This window comes from Rutilus rutilus, assembly GCF_951802725.1.
Source record: "Rutilus rutilus genome assembly, chromosome: 7".
Classification (NCBI taxonomy): Eukaryota; Metazoa; Chordata; class Actinopteri; order Cypriniformes; family Leuciscidae; genus Rutilus; species Rutilus rutilus.
The window spans coordinates 46,528,109-46,547,733 of NC_140221.1; the positions used below are offsets into that span (position 1 = coordinate 46,528,109).

Below are 19,625 nucleotides of genomic sequence, written 5' to 3' on the forward strand. Positions count from 1 at the left end.
TGTTTGCTCCGATCAGACCCTCGGCTCATAGAGAAGACTGGACTGTTCTCTGGCTCAGAATTAGACAGATGGTAAACTAAGGAATGGATGGATGCAAAGACGAAAGAGGCCATATGGAAAGGGATAAATCATTTATTCAAGCTTTTAAGAAGTACAGTGACAGTGGAAACGGCTGTATGGACTGATTTTCACTGATCTGGGCTGCGTTTCCCAAAAGCATCGTGGGCCTAAGTTGATCGTAGAGGACATTGGTGGCAATTATTCTCTGATCAACTTAGATTTTGGGAAACACAGCCCTGATCTGGCAGCACTTTCAATCATGTTAATCCTTTAATGGTATAATTTATTGCTCTGCTAACATCACTAAATGGAATTGCAATAATAATGACTGTTTTCAAACTGGTTTCTTAAAATCTCGCTGTAGTCAATCATTATATTCCTTAAAACTCATCTTTGATAACCAAAATGACATATTGAAAAGTTTTTTTTCCCTGTGAATTTCTTTTATTCATGCCTTAAAATAGATTAAATGTAACTCTACACCCTTGCTTCATTTAGTATACGCGGTTCTATGAATATGCAAATGAGCCCCGCCTCCACTCACTCATACAGGCGTCATGTATCGCTCTTTGCAACGTCGGACACATGACGGTAATTAAAATGATTAGCCTTTTGCTTGACTACGTTATCAAACAGCTAATAATGTGTTGCTATTGTTACACAAACCATGTTCCCGTTCGCCATCTCACAGTCAGATATCAGCATCCTTACAAATGCTTTGAACAACTTAGAACGTCAGTGGGGAAAGGCATATAGTTCATCATAACATCGGAATATACATCATATACAAATCTCACCTGGTATATTGCTAAACGTATCCAATTTTTCATATCAACAGAAAAATATACTGGGATAACATGGCTTCTCTTGAAACTCCCTTGCTTCAGGAGCTTAATAATGATATGTTAAAGCCCGCCCCCCTCGTGACCTGATTGGTTACAAGGTAGTTTGTGATTGTGCATTTTAACATAAACTTAAATGAATCTAGACCAGAACCTAAAATTCATATAGATACACAAACATTGTGCATACTTATTTAGGCTGGATAAGATTCTCTTCACTATAAGACAAACCCTTTGAATCATTACAGTTCATCATTTCTGTAATTATACTACACGGCCATTTCTTAAATCACTGTACAGGGTTAAAAAATAATAAAATAAATAAATAAATCATGTAGTTTGTTTACCACAGAAAATATATTTTCTACTGATGTAAACTGTGTGCAGTGATCATGAAACATGCATACAGATGCTATTTCAGTAGATGAAGCTTATATGCATGACTCCACTATGAAATACATTATGCATAAAACATTTCAAACCATTTCTATTACTTATTTAAGTGGTTTCTACCCGTTTTTATCTCTTCTCTGTTATTTTAACGCACCTCTTACAGTTACAGTCAATAACCAAATTGATCTTATGTTTGATTCATTAAATATTCAGCAAAATAGTTTTTGAGATGACAGTCATGAACAAGCATCTCACGCATATCCAGTCGGATATCCGATTTTCAGCTGAGAGGATTGTCAAATTATTCAAAATATATATTATAAAACAGATAGTTCCGGTCCTTGATTCTGATTGGTTGAGCCGCGTAAGTAATTACTCAATAAACATACACGTGTGACCGCATCACATTAGTGTTACTGCGATTCTTTGTTGCTGCGTGTTGCTTGGCAACCTCTTTGGAACTACATTGATTGGCGGAGGAATAAATGTGTTATAACGTTATATTTTTTGTTTCTGGTGTTTATTTATGAATAAAATTAATATTAAAATTAATATTTTTATGGAAAAGCAATAAGTCCCTTGAAGCCATGTTTTACAGTGAATTTAGAACAGCTAAGAGGGTTTTAGGCACTCCGCTCCGCGTCAAACAACGCCCCTTAGCTGTTGTAAATCCACTGTAAATCACGGCTTCGCGGGGTTTATTGCTTTAATAAATGATTGTGTGGTCTCGATCATAAAGAGATAACAGACAAATGCCAGATAATCATTTGCCTTGCCTTGAAGTTGTTTATTCCCAATTCTACCATTAGAATAGCTCATGATGGGAAAGCCTTTATTGTAGAACATAATGTAATGCCTCAGAAACCCAAGGCATCAGTAATTGATGTGGCAGTTAAAAGTTTAATAGGGAGTCAGATTGGTTTTAAAAAGGATGCAATACCCACAACACTAGTCTATCGCTAAACCGCTATACAGTATCTGACTACTGGTTAACATTACTAATAGCTAACATGGACCAGGTGACAGAAGCAGATGAAAACAATGAATACGATTATGAAAACAAACATTATTTTTATTGTGCCTGACTGTGTATGTTTACTAGTGGTTCAGAAAAGGTGTTAAAAATGTAGCAAAACCAGCATTTATGTGAAGCTCCTGAAGAAATGTCCATAATTCATCTCAAAATCAAAAGAAAAAAAAAATCTTGCAAAAAGAACAATCATATTTTAGGGTCATTAGAATTGTGACATTATTTTAAATTCTCACATTATTGTAGTGAAAAAAGAAAAAGAAAAAAAATCTCATTCTCACATAAAAATAGGTTCCTCTAGACAATATATATTTTTAAAATGCATATGATTAAATTCACTGCAACAAATACTAGTGTAAATGTAAGTAATACATATTTTTCAGTGTTTATTATTCAATATTTTTCATTACAATAAGAATTTGGGGTAAAATGGTTAATTGTCATGAAAACATATTATATGCTAATTTTGTCCAAAAATGTGATTTTGTATTTATTCTTTCTTTTGATTTGGGGGTGAAATATGGGCATGTTTTCGAGAGATTGCTTTGCACATTGTGATTTACTACGAGTAGAAGAGAGGAGGAGAAGAAAGAATCACAGATGAAAAACAAAAACATAAAAAATGAGATGGGAATGCAGTGTGTGTGTGTGTGTGTGTGTGTGTGTGTGTGTGTGTGTGTGTGTGTGTGTGAGAAGGTTTAGGGGTAGTGTAAGTGGGCAGAATATACAGTTTGGACAGTATAAAAACCATTACGTCTATGGAGAGTCCCCAAAGATAGCGAACCAGACAGTGTGTGTGTGTGTGTGTGTGTGTGTGTGTGTGTGTTTGCTGCAGTGCTCAGGGTTTCTTTGTCGTGCTGACGGCCGCTGCGCTGCTGCCGGTATTCACAGGGATGTTGATTTCTGAGCCCTGGATTGCAGGTTTGGGCAGAGGAGCTTCGATGGACAGGACGCCCTCAGGAGACAGACTGGAGGTGATCTTCTCAGAGTCCACACCAGGGGGCAGACTGCAACACAACACACTCGTGTCACCACACCTACCTCTCAAAACAGGATCATAATGATGATGATGTGAAGTATTATGCAATGTGATGCATGAATCATTGTCAAATGCTGTTGGTCCCACCCTGGATAGTGCTTCTTGATCCTACCTATCAAGTGTGCTTCATCAGCATCAGCAAATTATGAGATACTAAGTCATAATTTTGAGATACAAAGCCATAATTATATCACAATAAGTTAAATTGATGAAATACTAATTCATAATTTTGAGATAATAAGCCATAATTATTACACAAAAACTTAAAATTATAAGAAATTAAGTCATAATTACGAGATAGAAAATATAAATTATACAAATGCATAAATGACAAAATACCAATATGTGATACTAAGTCATAATTATGAGATAATAAGCCATAATTATGACACAATAAGTTGAAATTATTAGTTACTAAGTCATAATTGTGAGATAAATCAATTATGACATAAAAATCACAATTGTGACAAAAAAAGATTATTATAAGAAATTAAGTCATAATTACGAGATAAAAATATAAATTATACAACTGCATAAATGACATAAAACGTCAATATGAGATACTAAGTCATAATTATGAGATAAAAGCCATAATTATGACACAATAAGTTGAAATTATTAGATACTAAGTCATAATTGTGAAATACATCAATTATGGCATAAAAATCATAATTGTGACAAAATTATTATAAGAAATTAAGTAATAATTATGAGATAAAAAAAATCAATTATACAAATGCATAAATGACATAAAACGTCAATATGAGATACTAAGTCATAATTATGAGATAAAAGCCATAATTATGACACAATAAGTTGAAATTATTAGATACTAAGTCATAATTGTGAGATACATCAATTATGGCATAAAAATCATAATTGTGACAAAAATCATTATGAGAAATTAAGTAATAATTATGAGATAAAAAATAAATTATACAAATGCATAAATGACATAAAACGTCAATATGAGATACTAAGACATAATTATGAGATAAAAGACATAATTATGACACAATATGTCGAAATGATTAGATACTAAGTCATAATTGTGAGATAAGTCAATTAAGATATAAAAGTCATAATTGTGACAAAAAGTTAAAATTGTAAGAAATTAAGTCATAATTACGAGATGAAAAATCAATTATACAAATGCATAAATGACATAAAACGTCAATATGAGATACTAAGTCATAATTATTAGATAAAAGCCATAATTACGACACAATAAATAGAAATTATGAGATAAGTCATAAATATGAGATAAGTAAATTATAACATAAAAATGTCATAACTGTGACAAAGTTGAAATAATGAGATATTAAGTCATAATATGAGATATATGAATAAAAAATGCATACTTATAACAAAAAGTCTAAATGATCAAGTGTGCTTCATCAGCATCTCAGGACTTACGTGTATTTCCTGGTGAAACATCTGGACACAAAGCCGTGCTCGTCCTTCCTCTCCTCATGTTTGCCTGCATGAAGATCAGATGTGAACGGACACATAGAGAAGAAGACACACAAGTGAGATTATTTCAGATTCTGCATTAAAAGGAGAGCAAATGGAGACTGAACTCAAAATGACAAGATCTAAAAATAGCAACATCTGCAACAATATTTCTCATTAAAATCTCATTTGATCAAATGATGTGCTATCCACTCTGTATTTATCTCTAATTTTATATGAAACCACTTATTTATAAGATCTCGGTAACACTTTACAATAAGGTTTCATGGTAGCACTTTATTTTACAGTGTCCTTGTAACATATGGTACATGTACTTACCATAGTAATAACAGTAAATTATGCATAATTACATGCAACTAACACTCAACCAAATCCTAACCCTATAGTAAGTACATGTAGTTGCTTAATATTACTCAGTACTTACATTTATAATTACACTGTAACAATGACACCTTAAAATAAAGTGTAACCGGTTTCGTTAGTTAACATTAGGTAATGTATTAACTAACATGAACTAACAATGAACAAAACATTTATCACAGTATTTATTAATCTTTGTTAATGTTTGTTAATATAAATCCAGCTGTTCATTGTTTGTTCATGTTAGTTCACAGTGCATTAACTAATGTTAACAAATACAACATTTGATTTTAATAGTAAATGTTGAAGTTAATATCAACTAAGATTATTAAATGCTGTAGAAGTATTTGCTCATTCTTAGTTCATGTTAACTAATGAACCGTATTGTAAAGTGTTACCAAGATCTCATTAGCAACACCCTAGGATTGTTTTGCATTATCAATCACCGTTCACACTGATGTGAATTAATGTCACAGACACATCACACACTTCTTTGTGACAGTAAAGAGTGTTTTACCGCACATTGACTGAGCTTCACGCTCATGTTTCCTCTGTTCTAAATCACGTGTGCAACACAACATGGTTCATTTGACCTCGCTGTCCTTTCAGTGTTCCTCAAAGCTCAAACTCTGTAACCCAGCACCGGCTCTGTTTGTGTAGACAACATGTCTGAAACCTCAGATGACCCTCATCATCTGATAGAGACCAACACAGAGATGGATGTGATATGAGAGTCATTTAAAGGGGTGGTATAATGCCCTTTTCACCAGATGTAAAATAAGTCTCTGATGTCCCCAGAGTGTGTGTGTGAAGTTTTAGCTCAAAATACCCCACAGATATTTTTATATAGCATGTTAAAGTTGTCACTTTTTGAGGATGAGCAAAAACACACCGTTTTGTGTCTGTCTCTTTAAATGCAAATGAGCTGCTGCTCCCGGCACAGGGGGCGGAGCTTCAAGAGCTTGTGTCCTTTTACCTCACACACACACGCACTGAACATTTCAAAAACTTTTAGCCTTTTATGTTCAAACCGGAGTCAGACAATGATGGAGAGACTCAAGAAGAAGTGACAACATGTAGAAGCAACAGGACATTTCTGAATGGTTAGTTGATGAATTTATGTAGCTGATGTGTAGTTATCTTCTAGTCATTAATTAGCATATTCTGTCATGATAATCTATAAATCGTGTGTTCAGGGGGCGGGGTTTATGTAAATTCTAGGGTTGGTGATGTCACTAACCCGGGAGGAATGTGGTGTAGTCTCTACCAGCCGTTTGTTGTAGTCCTTAAAAAGCGATTTCTTTAAAAGCAAATATCTCCCTTTGCTCTGAACTTTGAGCGTTGTAACTTTGCAGATGTTGTTTATGATCAAACAGCAACATTACACACTAACTAAAGAAAAGTGAAATCATAATCAACCACCCCTTTAAAAGAGTCCAGTGTGTATTACTTCACTAGATCCACGCTCCCTATTCACCAGCCATTTTACTTCTGAAATCTGATGCATTTCTTTTCCATACTAAACAACAAAGATCTTGCATACAAAATGTTAAATGACACAAAGTCTCGTGATGAGCTGCGAAAGAGCAATAACTCGCTTGCACACGTCAGTTAACACACATTATCCTGCCGTTTTAACCGCTCTGTGCTCTGGCTGTGTAATATCTCAGGAATTTTGCTGGCCTCATTTATCAGCTCCCGCCCTACAGAAGATACAACTCTCCCAGCAACATCTGTGTTTCAGCAGCCGTCCTTTACTTCACACTCGACCACCTCTCTTCCTTATGGAAGACCATTTACACCACATTAGAATTTTTTTTTTATAAATTTGAGATAAAAAGCCATAACTATTATACAATAAATCAAAATTATGATATTAAGACACAATTTTGAGATTAAAAGCCATAATTATGACACAATAGGTAAAAAATATGAGGTAAAAAGTCAAAAGTTTGTGTGAAAAAAGTTGAATTTATGAGATACTAAGTCATAATTATGAGATACAAAGCCGTAATTATCTCAATAAGTTGACTTTATGAGATACTAATTCATAATTTTGAGATATAAGCCATAATTGACACAATAAATTGAAATTATGAGATACTAAGTCATAATTATGAGATAAGTCAATTATGACATAAAGTCATAATTGTGACAAAAAGTTTAAATGATAAGAAATTAAGTCATTATTACGAGAAAGAAAAATCAATTATACAAATGCATGAGATACTAAGTTGTAAGTATGAGATAAAAATCCATAATTATATCACAATAAGTTGAAATTATGAGATACTAAGTCATAATTTTGTGATAAGTCAATCATGACATAAAAAGTCAATTACGAGAAGAAAAAATCTATTATGGATTCAAATGCATAATTATGACATAAAATGTCATAACTGTGACAAAGTTGAAATAATGAGATGTTAAGTCATAATTATGAGATAAAAAGCGAAGTGCTCACCGCTGATCTCCACCACTCCATCTTTGGTCTTCACCGTCAGCTCCTCGGGGGCGAAGTGATTGACATCCAGGCTGATCTTCCAGGCGTCCTGAGTCTGCTTTATCTCGGACATTCCCGAGCTCAGCTGTCGGGACAAGGCCCGCCCGTAGTTCTGAGGAACCATCCCAGCGGGAGGAGACATGGGCATCTGAGCTGGACTCTGCATCAAACAGGCCATGTCGGGGTGTCCGAAGGAACGCATGTATCCCGGCCAGTGCGTGCTCGGGAAAGTGGGAATCTCCTCGGAGAAGGGTGGCATCCCGAAGGTTTGATCGAAGAGCCGACTGCCCTGGTACCAGTCCCGGAAAGGATCCCAGGATGGGCCGTGCATAAAGTTGAAGGGAATCCGTCTCTCGGCCATGGCTCGAGTGTGAGTTCTGTCTCTGAAAGTTTTCAGGAGAGTGTTGTGTCCCGTTTGGCAGAGCTGGGATTTATAAGAACGTATTGGCCGACCCCCTTCCACACTAGTGCAACACCTCCTCCCATCCGGATATTTATGGAAGTGACTAGAATGTCTATTCACGGACGGCTTTGCATGAGACATTTTCATTCCTGCAGTGTGTATGATGCCAAAAACAGTCAAGTCAAGTCATCTTTATTTATACAGCGCTTTTAACAATATAGACACAGCTTTACAGAGATAATAGAGATTGTTTTGGCTTTTAGCAGATCTAGAATAAAGTTATTGTCCAGCTAAAGTCACGGATGGCCTCGCATGAGACATTTTCATTCCTGTATTGGGTATGATGCCAGATATTCATAACTGTATGGCAAACAGGAGAGCGCTTGCAATAACATTGACAATATTACACCCCCCCCCCACACACACACACACACACACCCGGATATTTATAGAAGTGACCCGAATGTTTATTCACGGACGGCTTTACATGAGAATGGCATCCGAGGCAAAGGCCTTCCCGAAGCGACTCCGACCCCGACCCCTTTCCTGGTGCTCACACACACACACACACACACATTCCTGTCATGACACTGGAGCGGAGGAATCCGGGATTGTTGTAAAGCACACAGAGTCAGCAGAAACAGACCCAAACACACAGAAATAACAGGTGAGCAAACACACACGTGCTGATAGAGGATTTACACACACACACACACATTTACAGGAGATCAGTGGAATGAATGAACACTGAGAACACAGATCAGAGAGATCAACAAAAAAACCTTGTCGTTATCTAAACCGAAGATTAAAACCAGAACACACACACACACACACACACACACACACACACACACACACACACACACACACACACACACACACACACACACACACACACACACACACACACACACACACACACACACACACACACATACAGACACACGCACACACACACACACACACACACACACACACACACACACACACACACACACACACACACACACACACACACACACTCTTTCTCTCTCTCTCTCTCTCTCTCTCTCTCTCTCACACACACACACACACTCTCTCTCTCTCTCTCTCTCTCTCTCTGTCTCACACACACACGAAATCATTGAAACTACAATAAAAAATGAAGATATTACAGTTTTTTTGGATTGCAAGACCAATGTTGCAGACTGAAGAAACTCATTTATTTCTCAACACGCCCAAAATGTTGACATGGAGATTCATAATACTGTAACAAAATATCACTTTATGTATTGTACTGTAAGTTTACTGTAAAAAAAACAAAAACAAAACAAAACTAGACATTGTCTCGTCGCCTAGCTGGATCTGGCCAGAGAATTTCATCAACATCGCAGGCAATGTTGTCATTAGCAAGACACCTTGGAAAGAAACGTCTTGATTGACGAATCCATCCTTGCATTGCTGCTCCCTCTATCTGGTCACAGGCCTCCTCCATGGCTTGGATGAGAAAAACTCTTCTATAGGGTTGAGGAATGGAGAGTATGGTGGAAGATATAGGACGGTGAAATGTGGATGTTGCTGAAACCAGTTCAGAACCAGAGCAGAGCGGTGGAAAGACACATGGTCCCAGACAACAATGTATTGCATATGATCGATTTGATTTGCTGCTGCTATGTTGTGCAATTGGTCCAAGAATGTAAGTATGAGTGCTGTGTTGTAAGGGCCCATATGGGCATGGCGGTGGAGGACCCCATTCTGTGTAACGGCTGCACAGAGTGTTATATTACCCCCACGTTGCCCTGGGACATTGACTATAGCCCTGTGGCCAATGATGTTTCTTCCCCTCCTTCGTGTTCTCGTAACGTTCATCTACGTAAATGAACTCATGCTGGATCTCCTCTCCATCCATTCGTAAAACTCTCTGAAGAACAGTGTCAGGCAAAATTGTGTAGTTCAGTGTAGATCTAGTATACATATTACAGTACAGTAAAAGATTATGAGACAGTATGCAAGATCACACTGCTAAAGTGAGTACATACCTCTGCATAATCACGCCGCAGTCGTTTCAGCCTTTCGGAATTGCGCTCGAAAGGCACTCGATAAATTTGCTTCATTTGAATATGTTTTTTTTTTTAGGATGTTGAGACCTGATGGATATCGTTGAAACTGGCGTGGTTATTGACAATGTTAGCTTGGAGCTGATTGAGTGTTATAGCATTGTTGGCCAAAACCATGTTTACTATCTCCCTCTCTTGCTGTTCTGTGAACATAGGAGGCCTTCCCCCTTGTCGTTCCTGACCCTCAATCCTATGTAGAAAAAACCACAGTATACAATAGTACAGTAATTTCACAGGAAAAGGTAACAGAAGTGCTGAGAGTGCATAGAATACAGTACTGTAAGCAGTTACTGAACCCGTGCAGATGTTTTTGATATGATGATATTTTTATAATATCTATTTTCCAGTCGAAATGTTCTTACAGTTTTTCTCAATTGTTTACACACTAATACTGGTACTTGAGACACAATGAGCACAACATGTAACTCATTCACCAATCCCCTGAACCAATTCTGCTAAACTACAAGCACAATTCCTGCTTTACACTCAAACTGCAGCTCTAAAACACACTTTTTTCAGAACACTACACACAATTCTCTGCTTTTGGCACAATTTTCATGCAGAAAATCTCTTGTTTTCACAGGAACACACTGCCATTCAGATATGCACACTGACTGACTCATCATATGGGCAAACACCCGTCACACAGTTTTACAATTAGCAATCAGAGCTTTAGCATAAAAGGCCACAGGTGAGCTCTTCAATGGAGCAATGGATGCCAACATTACTGTAACTGTATACAGTCAATTCTTCTGTTGTTTTGTATGTAGACCACTGTATGTACAACTTTGTGTTGGTTGGGGATGTACACTGTGTGTACATTGTTTTTGTAGGAAAAATAAAATATATTTGTTACCGTGTATTTGTGTGTTCTGAGTATAAAAACAATATTCTCAAATATTTTACAACACACTTATGTATGTACTGTCTGTAGAAAGTGTAACACTGAACCAAAGTAAAGGCCTAAGTCATTATGATGAATGGAGAAGAAGTGTTTTCCATTCATCATAGTGTTTTACATTGAGCACATCAGTGTTCAACTGGTTCTTATAAATGTCTATTCATGTGATGGTTTGTGTGTGTCGTTTGAAAACAAAATACCATTTTGAGAAGAAATAACATTGTTTTGAATGTAAAGTTTAATTTTGCAGGAGAATTGAGGGGTTTTGCCCATTGTGTGTGTGTTTTTGGATTTGTGTGTAGAGTTCTGAGAATATGAGGCATGCTTTCAGAAAATGTGTGTAAACAATCGAGAAAAACTGTATCACACTTGCCACTGTGTATCGGCTTAGATTTGGCTGTACTCGCAGTCCAGTCTCCGTCAGCGTCAGGCCGTGGTTGACAACGTGGTCAACCAGTGTTGCGCGGATCTCATTTGTCAGATTCGGTCCTCTTTGAGCACCTTCTTGTCTTCCTCTTCCTCTTCCTCTACCTCTTCCTCTTCCTCTACCTCTTCCTCTTCCTCTACCTCTTCCTCTACCTCTTCCTCTACCTCTTCCTCTACCTCTTCCTCTTCCTCTACCTCTACCTCTTCCTCTTCCTCTTCCTCTACCTCTACCTCTACCTCTTCCTCTTCCTCTACCTCTTCCTCTACCTCTTCCTCTTCCTCTTCCTCTACCTCTTCCTCTTCCTCTACCTCTTCCTCTACCTCTTCCTCTTCCTCTTCCTCTACCTCTACCTCTACCTCTTCCTCTACCTCTTCCTCTTCCTCTACCTCTTCCTCTACCTCTTCCTCTACCTCTACCTCTACCTCTTCCTCTACCTCTTCCTCTTCCTCTTCCTCTACCTCTACCTCTACCTCCAGCATGGCCTCCATCTCTTCCTCTGTTGATTCCTCTTCCTCCCCTTCCTCCTCCTCGTTCTCCTCCTCGTCTTACTCTTTCTCTGACTCTTTCCATTGTGCTTGAAGACCGATGAACTCACCTGCTGCTTTTTATAGTGCTTATACACCTGATTGGTGTGTCTACAATTAAGCAAACAAGTGTTTGCACACCTGATGACTGTGTTGAACCAATTGGTTGGACGGTGCGGTAATTTGACAGTCAGTGCTTTGGTATTGCAAGGAAGTGACTTGATGATAGATTTTTGTGTGTAATGTATGTTAAGTGTGTTTGGTGTTTTGCAAATCACTGTGTGTAGAGTTTTGCAACAAGTGTGAGGTTGACAATGTGCTTATAGTTGTGCAAATATGGGCAGATGTTTTGCTTCTTGAGTGTAAGGTTTTGCTAATAGTGTACTACTTTTAATTTTAGAGTGTAAGCAATCCAAAAAAACTGTAATAACTATAACAGTATATCACTGATGCTCCACTAACACTGCAGACAAACAGGACGACACTCACAGGCAAATCAAAGCAAACGTAGAAAAGCTCGGAAAAAAAAATACTAAAGTTTTACTTCTGAACATATTCAAAACAAAGTTATAATCATTAACTAAAGCTAAAACCAATATAACAAGGAAACTAAAATAGCGCTGCTTCAGAGAGAGGATTTCTCACTTCTCTTACACAATATTATGTCATCTTCATAAACAATATCTCATATTGCATTGAAATAAGAGTAATGGTGCGTGTGTGTATCAGCATAACTCAAATATTCACAGAAATCCTCCAACAGTGAGTCAGCAGTTTCATTTCAGCCCCACATTAACACAAACTCTAAATCTGCAGGAGACATTTCCATTCCTGCACTGTGTATGATGCCAAAAATACATAACCGTATGAAAAACAGGAGAGCGCTTGCAACGCAAAGGTCAGGGGTTCAGTTCCCACGGAATGATGAAATGTGGACCTTAAATGCAATGTCAGCAGTTTTGAGAAATGTAAATACTGAGATGTGTCAGATTGTAATGCCATAGTTCTTTGATTTATATACCATGATACTGAAAGATTTCATATACCATAATAACTAGCATTCGCCAGCTTGAAAGTCACAATGGCAAGACAGCAACTACTAAGACAAATGTGTAGATTTATGCAATAAGGTACAATAAATCATGTTATATTGTGAATATAATGGACTGACTCTGTAGCAAGACCTCAAAGATTGTGTGTGTGTGTTTGTGTGTGTGTGTGTGTGTGTGTGTGTGAGAGAGAGAGAGAGAGAGAGAGAGAGAGAGAGAGAGAAAGAGAGAGTGTGTGTGAGAGAGAGATAGAGAGTGTGTGTGTGTGTGTGTGTGTGTGTGTGTGTGTGAGAGAGAGAGAGAGAGTGTGTGTGAGAGAGAGATAGAGAGTGTGTGTGTGTGTGTGTGTGTGTGTGTGTGTGTGTGAGAGAGAGAAAGAGAGAGAGAGAGAGAGGGAGACAGAGATTGTGTGTGTGTTTGTGTGTGTGAGAGAGAGATAGAGAGTGTGTGTGTGTGTGTGTGTGTGTCTGTGTGTGTGTGTGTGAGAGAGAGAGAGAGATAAAGATAGAGTGTGTGTGTGTGTGTGTGTGTGTGTGTGTGTGTGTGTGTGTGTGTGTGTGTGTTCTGGTTTTAATCTTAGGTTTAGTTAATGACAAGTTGTTTTTTGAATTATTTATGCAATAAGGTTCAATAAATCATGTGATATTGTGAATATAATGGACTGACTGTAGCAAGACCTCAAAAGCCGCATTGCTTTAATAAACAGTTACTTCATATTACGATAGAAAAAAATAATCTCAATAAATTTAATTAATTTCACACGCTTTTATCCTTTTGTGGAGTTTGGAATGTTCTGCAACTCAATAATCCTGGAAGAAGCGAATGAAAGAACATTATAGAAGTGAACAGAAGAGCGATATTCCAGCTGAGCTCACGGGTCTATAAATACAACCGGTCCATTATTTTCCACGGTGAACGGGAGAGAGCCGGAACCTTCCAGACACAGACCCGGCGGGATCACATGAGTGTGTACAGCGAGTGTTGACAGATTATAACACACTGAAGACACTCTGAAAGATATGATCAGAATAACACACTGCGTATGGCAAGCTGCTTTAACAATTAACCTTTAAAACGTATTAGTCTCTATTTTCATGCTCTACTAGTACTTATTATTTTAGATACTAGAACTTATTCCAATAGTGTCTAGTATTTAAAGTCCCCCTGTAGTCAGTCATTTTATCCCTTAAAAAAATTATTCATGTCTTAAAATATCTTGAATGTAACTCGACACCCTTGCCTCATTTAGTATACGCGGTTCTTATGAATATGCAAATGAGCCCCGCCTCCACGAGTGATTCTCCGGAGGTTGGAGATTTAGTGGTTCCATATCAACCTTTCTCTCTCGTTTTAACAACTAACCTCTGCCACACACACACACACACACACACACACACACACACACACACACACACACCAGACACGCAGCAACAGCAGGAGCAACTTTACTCTATTTTTGGATATGACGAGACACACACGTGCGAGTGACGTACGCAATTTCCCCCGAAAACCATCAGTCTACATCCAGCGGTTCTTCATCATATTTCAAAGACAATCAAAGGGAGTATATAAAAATATGGTCACATTTAACTTAGGGTCCAATTCTCATTATTAATTATTAATTATTAACCATTAACTATGAATTTTGATTCCTAATTACTGCTTATTAATAGTTAGTAAGGTAGTTGTTAAGGTTAGGTATTGTAGGATTAAGGGATGTAGAATATGATCATGCAGAATAAGACATTAATATGTGCTTTAACAGCCAATCTCCCAGTAATATGCATGATAATAAGCAGCTATTAAGAGTGAGATCTGGACCCTAAACTAAAGTGTTCAGTTCACACTTAGATATATTATATTATTTATGTAATAATACTCTTTTTGCTGAAATGTGCTTCTTTTATCACAAGGTGTGTTTCATTCTGAGCACAAGAGACAAGCCAAAACTCCAGAGCAAGAAGAGGACGTGGAGATGATTCATTTGCAGATACTTTTATTGTGTTTAATTATGACTGGTCACTAAATCTACTGACTTTATACAGTTGGGAAGTTCGAGCTGTATCAACTCACATTATTAAATCAACAGGTGTGTGTGAAATCATATAACACTGGCGAAAGGAAGACTGAGGCCGATTCCTGCATCACGAGGTCAAAGTTCACATGATCCGCCTCCTTTATTAGCTCTTTCCAGGAGAGAAAGACAAAGAAGAAGAAGAAATAACTGATAAAAGGCCAGCTCAGTCTCCGTTTGAAGGAGCGAATGAGAAGAAAAACAGTACAATAAATCATAATCAATATTTGCAAAATGCAAACTCGTAAAACAACATCCAGTCTTCTGCTTAAAAAATAATAATTCCATAATAATTCAGTGTAGTTCTGCATTTAAGGTCAACATGATGCCTCCAGAATGTGACGTATTTCAGAGTGCGACAGCATATTCAAGGAAAATGTGTTTTATTTCAGAGGTGGAGAAAGTTGATGAAAAATGATTGGGATAGCGTGCATGGATGAATCCTTGAAAATAAGAACATTAATAAAGTCTTCATGTTGACTTTAAAGGATGCAGAAGCTTGTCAGTACAAACGATCATAACTTTGCAAACGTGCAATACGCACAGAAAATGGTGCAAGTCCTTATAAAAACATTTTCTCAGAGCCAAAAAAAAAGAAAAAAAAGTAATAAATAACAAAATAAATATGCAACGAATATTAAATAAACAGCATCACGGAATAAATAGAATAACATGAATAAATATGCTCATAAAGACGTGTGCGTGTATATTTTTGCAGCCTGGTTTCAGGTATAAGTGCTCCTACACTAGAGACTGGAGAATAACTGTACAACACAGAGCTCTAACCGTATTTATATGCACTAAACACAGCCAAAGTAGAAGTGGAATACTGTATATAATAAGAAATATCACATCTCCAAAATGGACATTATAGGTGCATCAGATATGGATTTTCCACAGAGATCCGAGAGTTTAGGAGGGGAGAGCGACTTACACCCGGATACACACACACACACACACACACTCTCTCCTCTGCATCATGCCAAGCTTTTCCACAGACCAAGCCTTTATATAATCCGGTATATAACTTGGAATATACAGTGCATAGTTTACAGCCAAAACTTGCAGCGGAAATATTCAAACTAAAACATCCTGACGTACAGTCATTATAATACAAAACGAAACAAAACGGATGTGCTTTTTTACATAATAAATGGGTGAATCTCAAAAAAAAAAAAAATGAAAAAATGATATATATATAAAAAAAATCTGTAAATCATTTTTAATCCAAAGTAAAAAAAAAAAAAAAATTTTTTTATAATTGCATAATAATAAAAACATGAAGCATGTTTAACCCTCTGGTGCTCCTCATGTGGCGGTCAAAAATAACAGAATTTTACATTTTAATTTGATATATTATTTCAATTAAATGAATGTACTATATTTTAGTTTAATAATGTTGTTCACGTGATGTTTTGTATTTTTAGGGTATTTTATGTTATGGTACTAAATTATATTTATGCAATACTTTTAATCCATTTATTCAATTTTTAATAAACAGAAATTTCCAGCTTAAACCATCATAAATCTTTGGAGCTCAGACGGTTTCATTTTAAAGAAAAAGGAGAAAAAGGTAATAAAAAGAAAGTTTACGTTTATTGTGATGAAAAACGCACAAAAACACTATTTCATTTTTTTAATATGAAATATTAATTTTCCAAAACAAGTTTTACTCTGCGAGAAAATCAAAGCCATAAATCTAAACAAGTTGAGTTCCAAATTTGAGGTTAATATCTTAAAAAAATGAGATTATGTTTAGTTTCATCGCTTCCACTAGATGGAATTCATTTTCAATGTGATAATTTCTCTACTATTTTTATCAGGACTGTTCGAATTATGTTCATGATTTTTTGCATGTGTGTGTGTGTGTGTGTGTGTGTGTGTGTGTGTGTGTGTTCACATAGCAAGAGCCAAAACTTTTGCCAAGTTTCGTACCATTCCGATGAAGTAAAAACGTATAAAAAAAACTAAACGTACAATTTGTTCGGTCAAAAACGACCAAAGAGCTCCAGAGGGATAATTATTATTTAAAAGACTAAATATACACGTTTAAAACACCCAATTGTCAGTAACCGAAATAAAAAATGGTGTGCATATATATATATAATAGTTAAGTTAATATTTGGGTTAAATGCACTTAATTGTTATGAAAATAAAGTCAAAATTCACAAAATCTTTATGATGTTTAAACAGTCTTAATATCTTTGTACAACACTTCATTTCTTGTTTCTGTATGAACATTTCTTTCTGAGATTCACCCAAATCATAAGCTACTGTAAAATGGAGTAGTTTGTTCTTCGTTCCTCTTCAGTGTAGGAATACAGTCTCTTGAGTTTGCGAATGTTTTAGACTCATCACGATTAGTCTCTTTCTTAACCCGGTGTGTGTTTTTTGGTTATTTTTGCAGCGTGGAAGAATTTCAGGAAAAAAAAAGTGCTCATCTTATCTTTGTTCTTCAGGCCTTTTAGTCTTTAAATAGAGACACTGGATCTATTTGTAACATTGAATCTGTTTAATACAGAAATGCTGACAGCATCAATATCTGTGTGCATCATAAGTGTGTGTCAGCATCTTATAGGGTCGGTGTGTAAAATGAGCGGCTGGTTTTAATCTGTACAGACCGGCTGTATTTTATTATGTAATGTCAGATATCTTTGTTTGCAGTTATTTCCAAATTCACTGCGTAAAAATGTTTAGTTGATGCTGAACACACACCCGCTCTTTAGGACGGTTTCTCATCCAGTGATTCTTCAGACGGTGGATTTCATATTCAGTGTATCTACATAATTTGTCATAGTGATAACTTATCGTCATTAGTAGTATTATTATGAGTCATTGTGGAAAGACAGAACGGAAAAATCTGATTTTATGCATTTTCTTGGAAAAAAAATGGATTAAGTGGATTTGAATTGGACACACCAAAAATAAATAAATAAATAAATAAATAAATAAAATACGATTTTCACTCTATGAACAAAGCCTAAGTTAAGGGTGAAGTGTGTAATTTCTAAAATATATTTTTGTCTTGTTTTCTAGTACAAATATCTAAACATTCTGAAATCAAGATGCATGAACTTAAGAAGCAAAATGACTTGTTTTTAAAAAAAAAATTATAGTTAAAAAAAAGAAGTTTTTTCTCAAAACAAGAAAAAAATATCTGCCATTGTGGAAATAAAGAACAGATACAAATATTTTCTTGCCGTTCAAAACTACAAAAAATGAATTGAGAGGATTTGCATCAGATACACCCACAAAAAAGTAGGCTGTAGTATTTTTAGTATCAGTATTTTTGCAGTTTTACTCGGTATTTCACAGTATTTTTTACTCAACTTATACTCAATCGATCAAAACGTTTTTGCTTAAACCAAAAAAACCTGCCAATGGGATTTAAAAAAATGATCTTGTTTTCCCTCTGAGTTAAGTGTATCCTGGAAAAGTATTAAAAGTGAGTTCATGCTTAAAACAAGAAGAAATATAAGAAAAATATTGTTTCTTGGTTTAAGCATAAACTCACTTTTGATACTTTTCCAGGAAAAATTATGCATTTTTTTATTTTATTTGACCTTCTCAAATAAATGTATCTTGATTTAAAAACGTTTAGATATTTGTACTGGAAAACAAAACAAAAAAACAAAACAAAAAAAGGAAATTTTGCAGTGTATTCACCCTCTTCACCTTTAACCTGTTATTTTTGTTCAGTTTTAAATTTTCAGTGTTACTCCACCCTGACTTTTTACAGAGTCCTGTCACGAAAGCAGCCGGAAACCCCGACACCCGCTGCGTTTGATCAGTGGTTCTCTTCAGCGCAGATCCTGTCCTGCAGCGGTTGAGATGTTGACGTTCCCCCTGTGTACCTGCAGTCGGCCTCAGAATCCGGGACTCTCGTAGCTGCTTTGGCTGTAGTAACTGTGTGTGGGACTCGGGCTCCTGGAGCGGCTGCGGCTGCGACTGCTGAAACTGCTGTAGCTGCGGCTGCGACTGCGACTGGAACTGCTGAAGCTGCTGGCGGAGCTGGAAGAGGACGGGCTCGGCCGGTAGTACGGGATCGGCCGCTTTCGTGCGCTGTGGAAGACACACAGAGAGATTATATACTGCAGACACATACAAGTAAAATACTCATAAGCACTTGAACACCACTTTGACCACTCAACAATCAAATATGCGCTGTGTGCCATCAATGGAATATCTATGAAAGCTTGTTTCTGCCACAGAATAATAATAATAAAAAAAGGTCATTCTGACTTTTTTTCTCACAATTGCGTGATATAAAGTCGCAATTGCGTGATATAAAGTCAGAATTGCGTTATAAAGTCGCAATTGTGTTATAAAGTCGCAATTGTGTGATATAAAGTCAGAATTGCATTATAAAAGTCAGAAATACGTGATATAAAGTCAGAATTGCGTTATAAAGTCGCAATTGCGTGATATAAAAGTCAGAATTGCGTTATAAA

The 19,625-nt window shown here is 36.5% G+C and overlaps 2 protein-coding genes across 2 annotated transcripts in view; both read right to left on the reverse strand.

The window, feature by feature from the left end:
- Nucleotides 1-2,346: 2,346 nt before the first annotated feature.
- hspb1 (heat shock protein, alpha-crystallin-related, 1) lies at nt 2,347-8,160 on the reverse strand. Its single transcript, XM_084413871.1, has 3 exons — nt 7,662-8,160; nt 4,781-4,844; nt 2,347-3,332 (listed from the first exon to the last, which is right to left on the reverse strand). Exons 1-3 carry the CDS (start codon nt 8,059-8,061, stop codon nt 3,164-3,166), a joined length of 633 nt encoding a protein of 210 aa, XP_084269997.1. The 5' UTR covers nt 8,062-8,160; the 3' UTR covers nt 2,347-3,163.
- Nucleotides 8,161-18,733: 10,573 nt separating this feature from the next.
- The window catches only part of srrm3 (serine/arginine repetitive matrix 3), a 103,291-nt gene continuing 102,399 nt past the window's right edge, over nt 18,734-19,625 (reverse strand). Inside the window, exon 14 of the mRNA XM_084413867.1 lies at nt 18,734-19,236. Coding sequence (XP_084269993.1) covers nt 19,041-19,236 — 196 coding nt within the window. The 3' untranslated portion in view covers nt 18,734-19,040. The remainder of the gene's footprint in view (nt 19,237-19,625) is intronic.

Excerpts from the sequence above, each read along its gene's own strand:
- hspb1 (XM_084413871.1), bottom strand. The coding sequence starts at position 8,061 with ATGGCCGAGAGACGGATTCCCTTCAACTTTATGCACGGCCCATCCTGG. Across the intron at positions 4,845-7,661 it reads TGGAGTGGTGGAGATCAGCG|GCAAACATGAGGAGAGGAAG; the intron begins GTGAGCACTTCG and ends ATCTTCATGCAG. Across the intron at positions 3,333-4,780 it reads TGTTTCACCAGGAAATACAC|TCTGCCCCCTGGTGTGGACT; the intron begins GTAAGTCCTGAG and ends GTTGTGTTGCAG.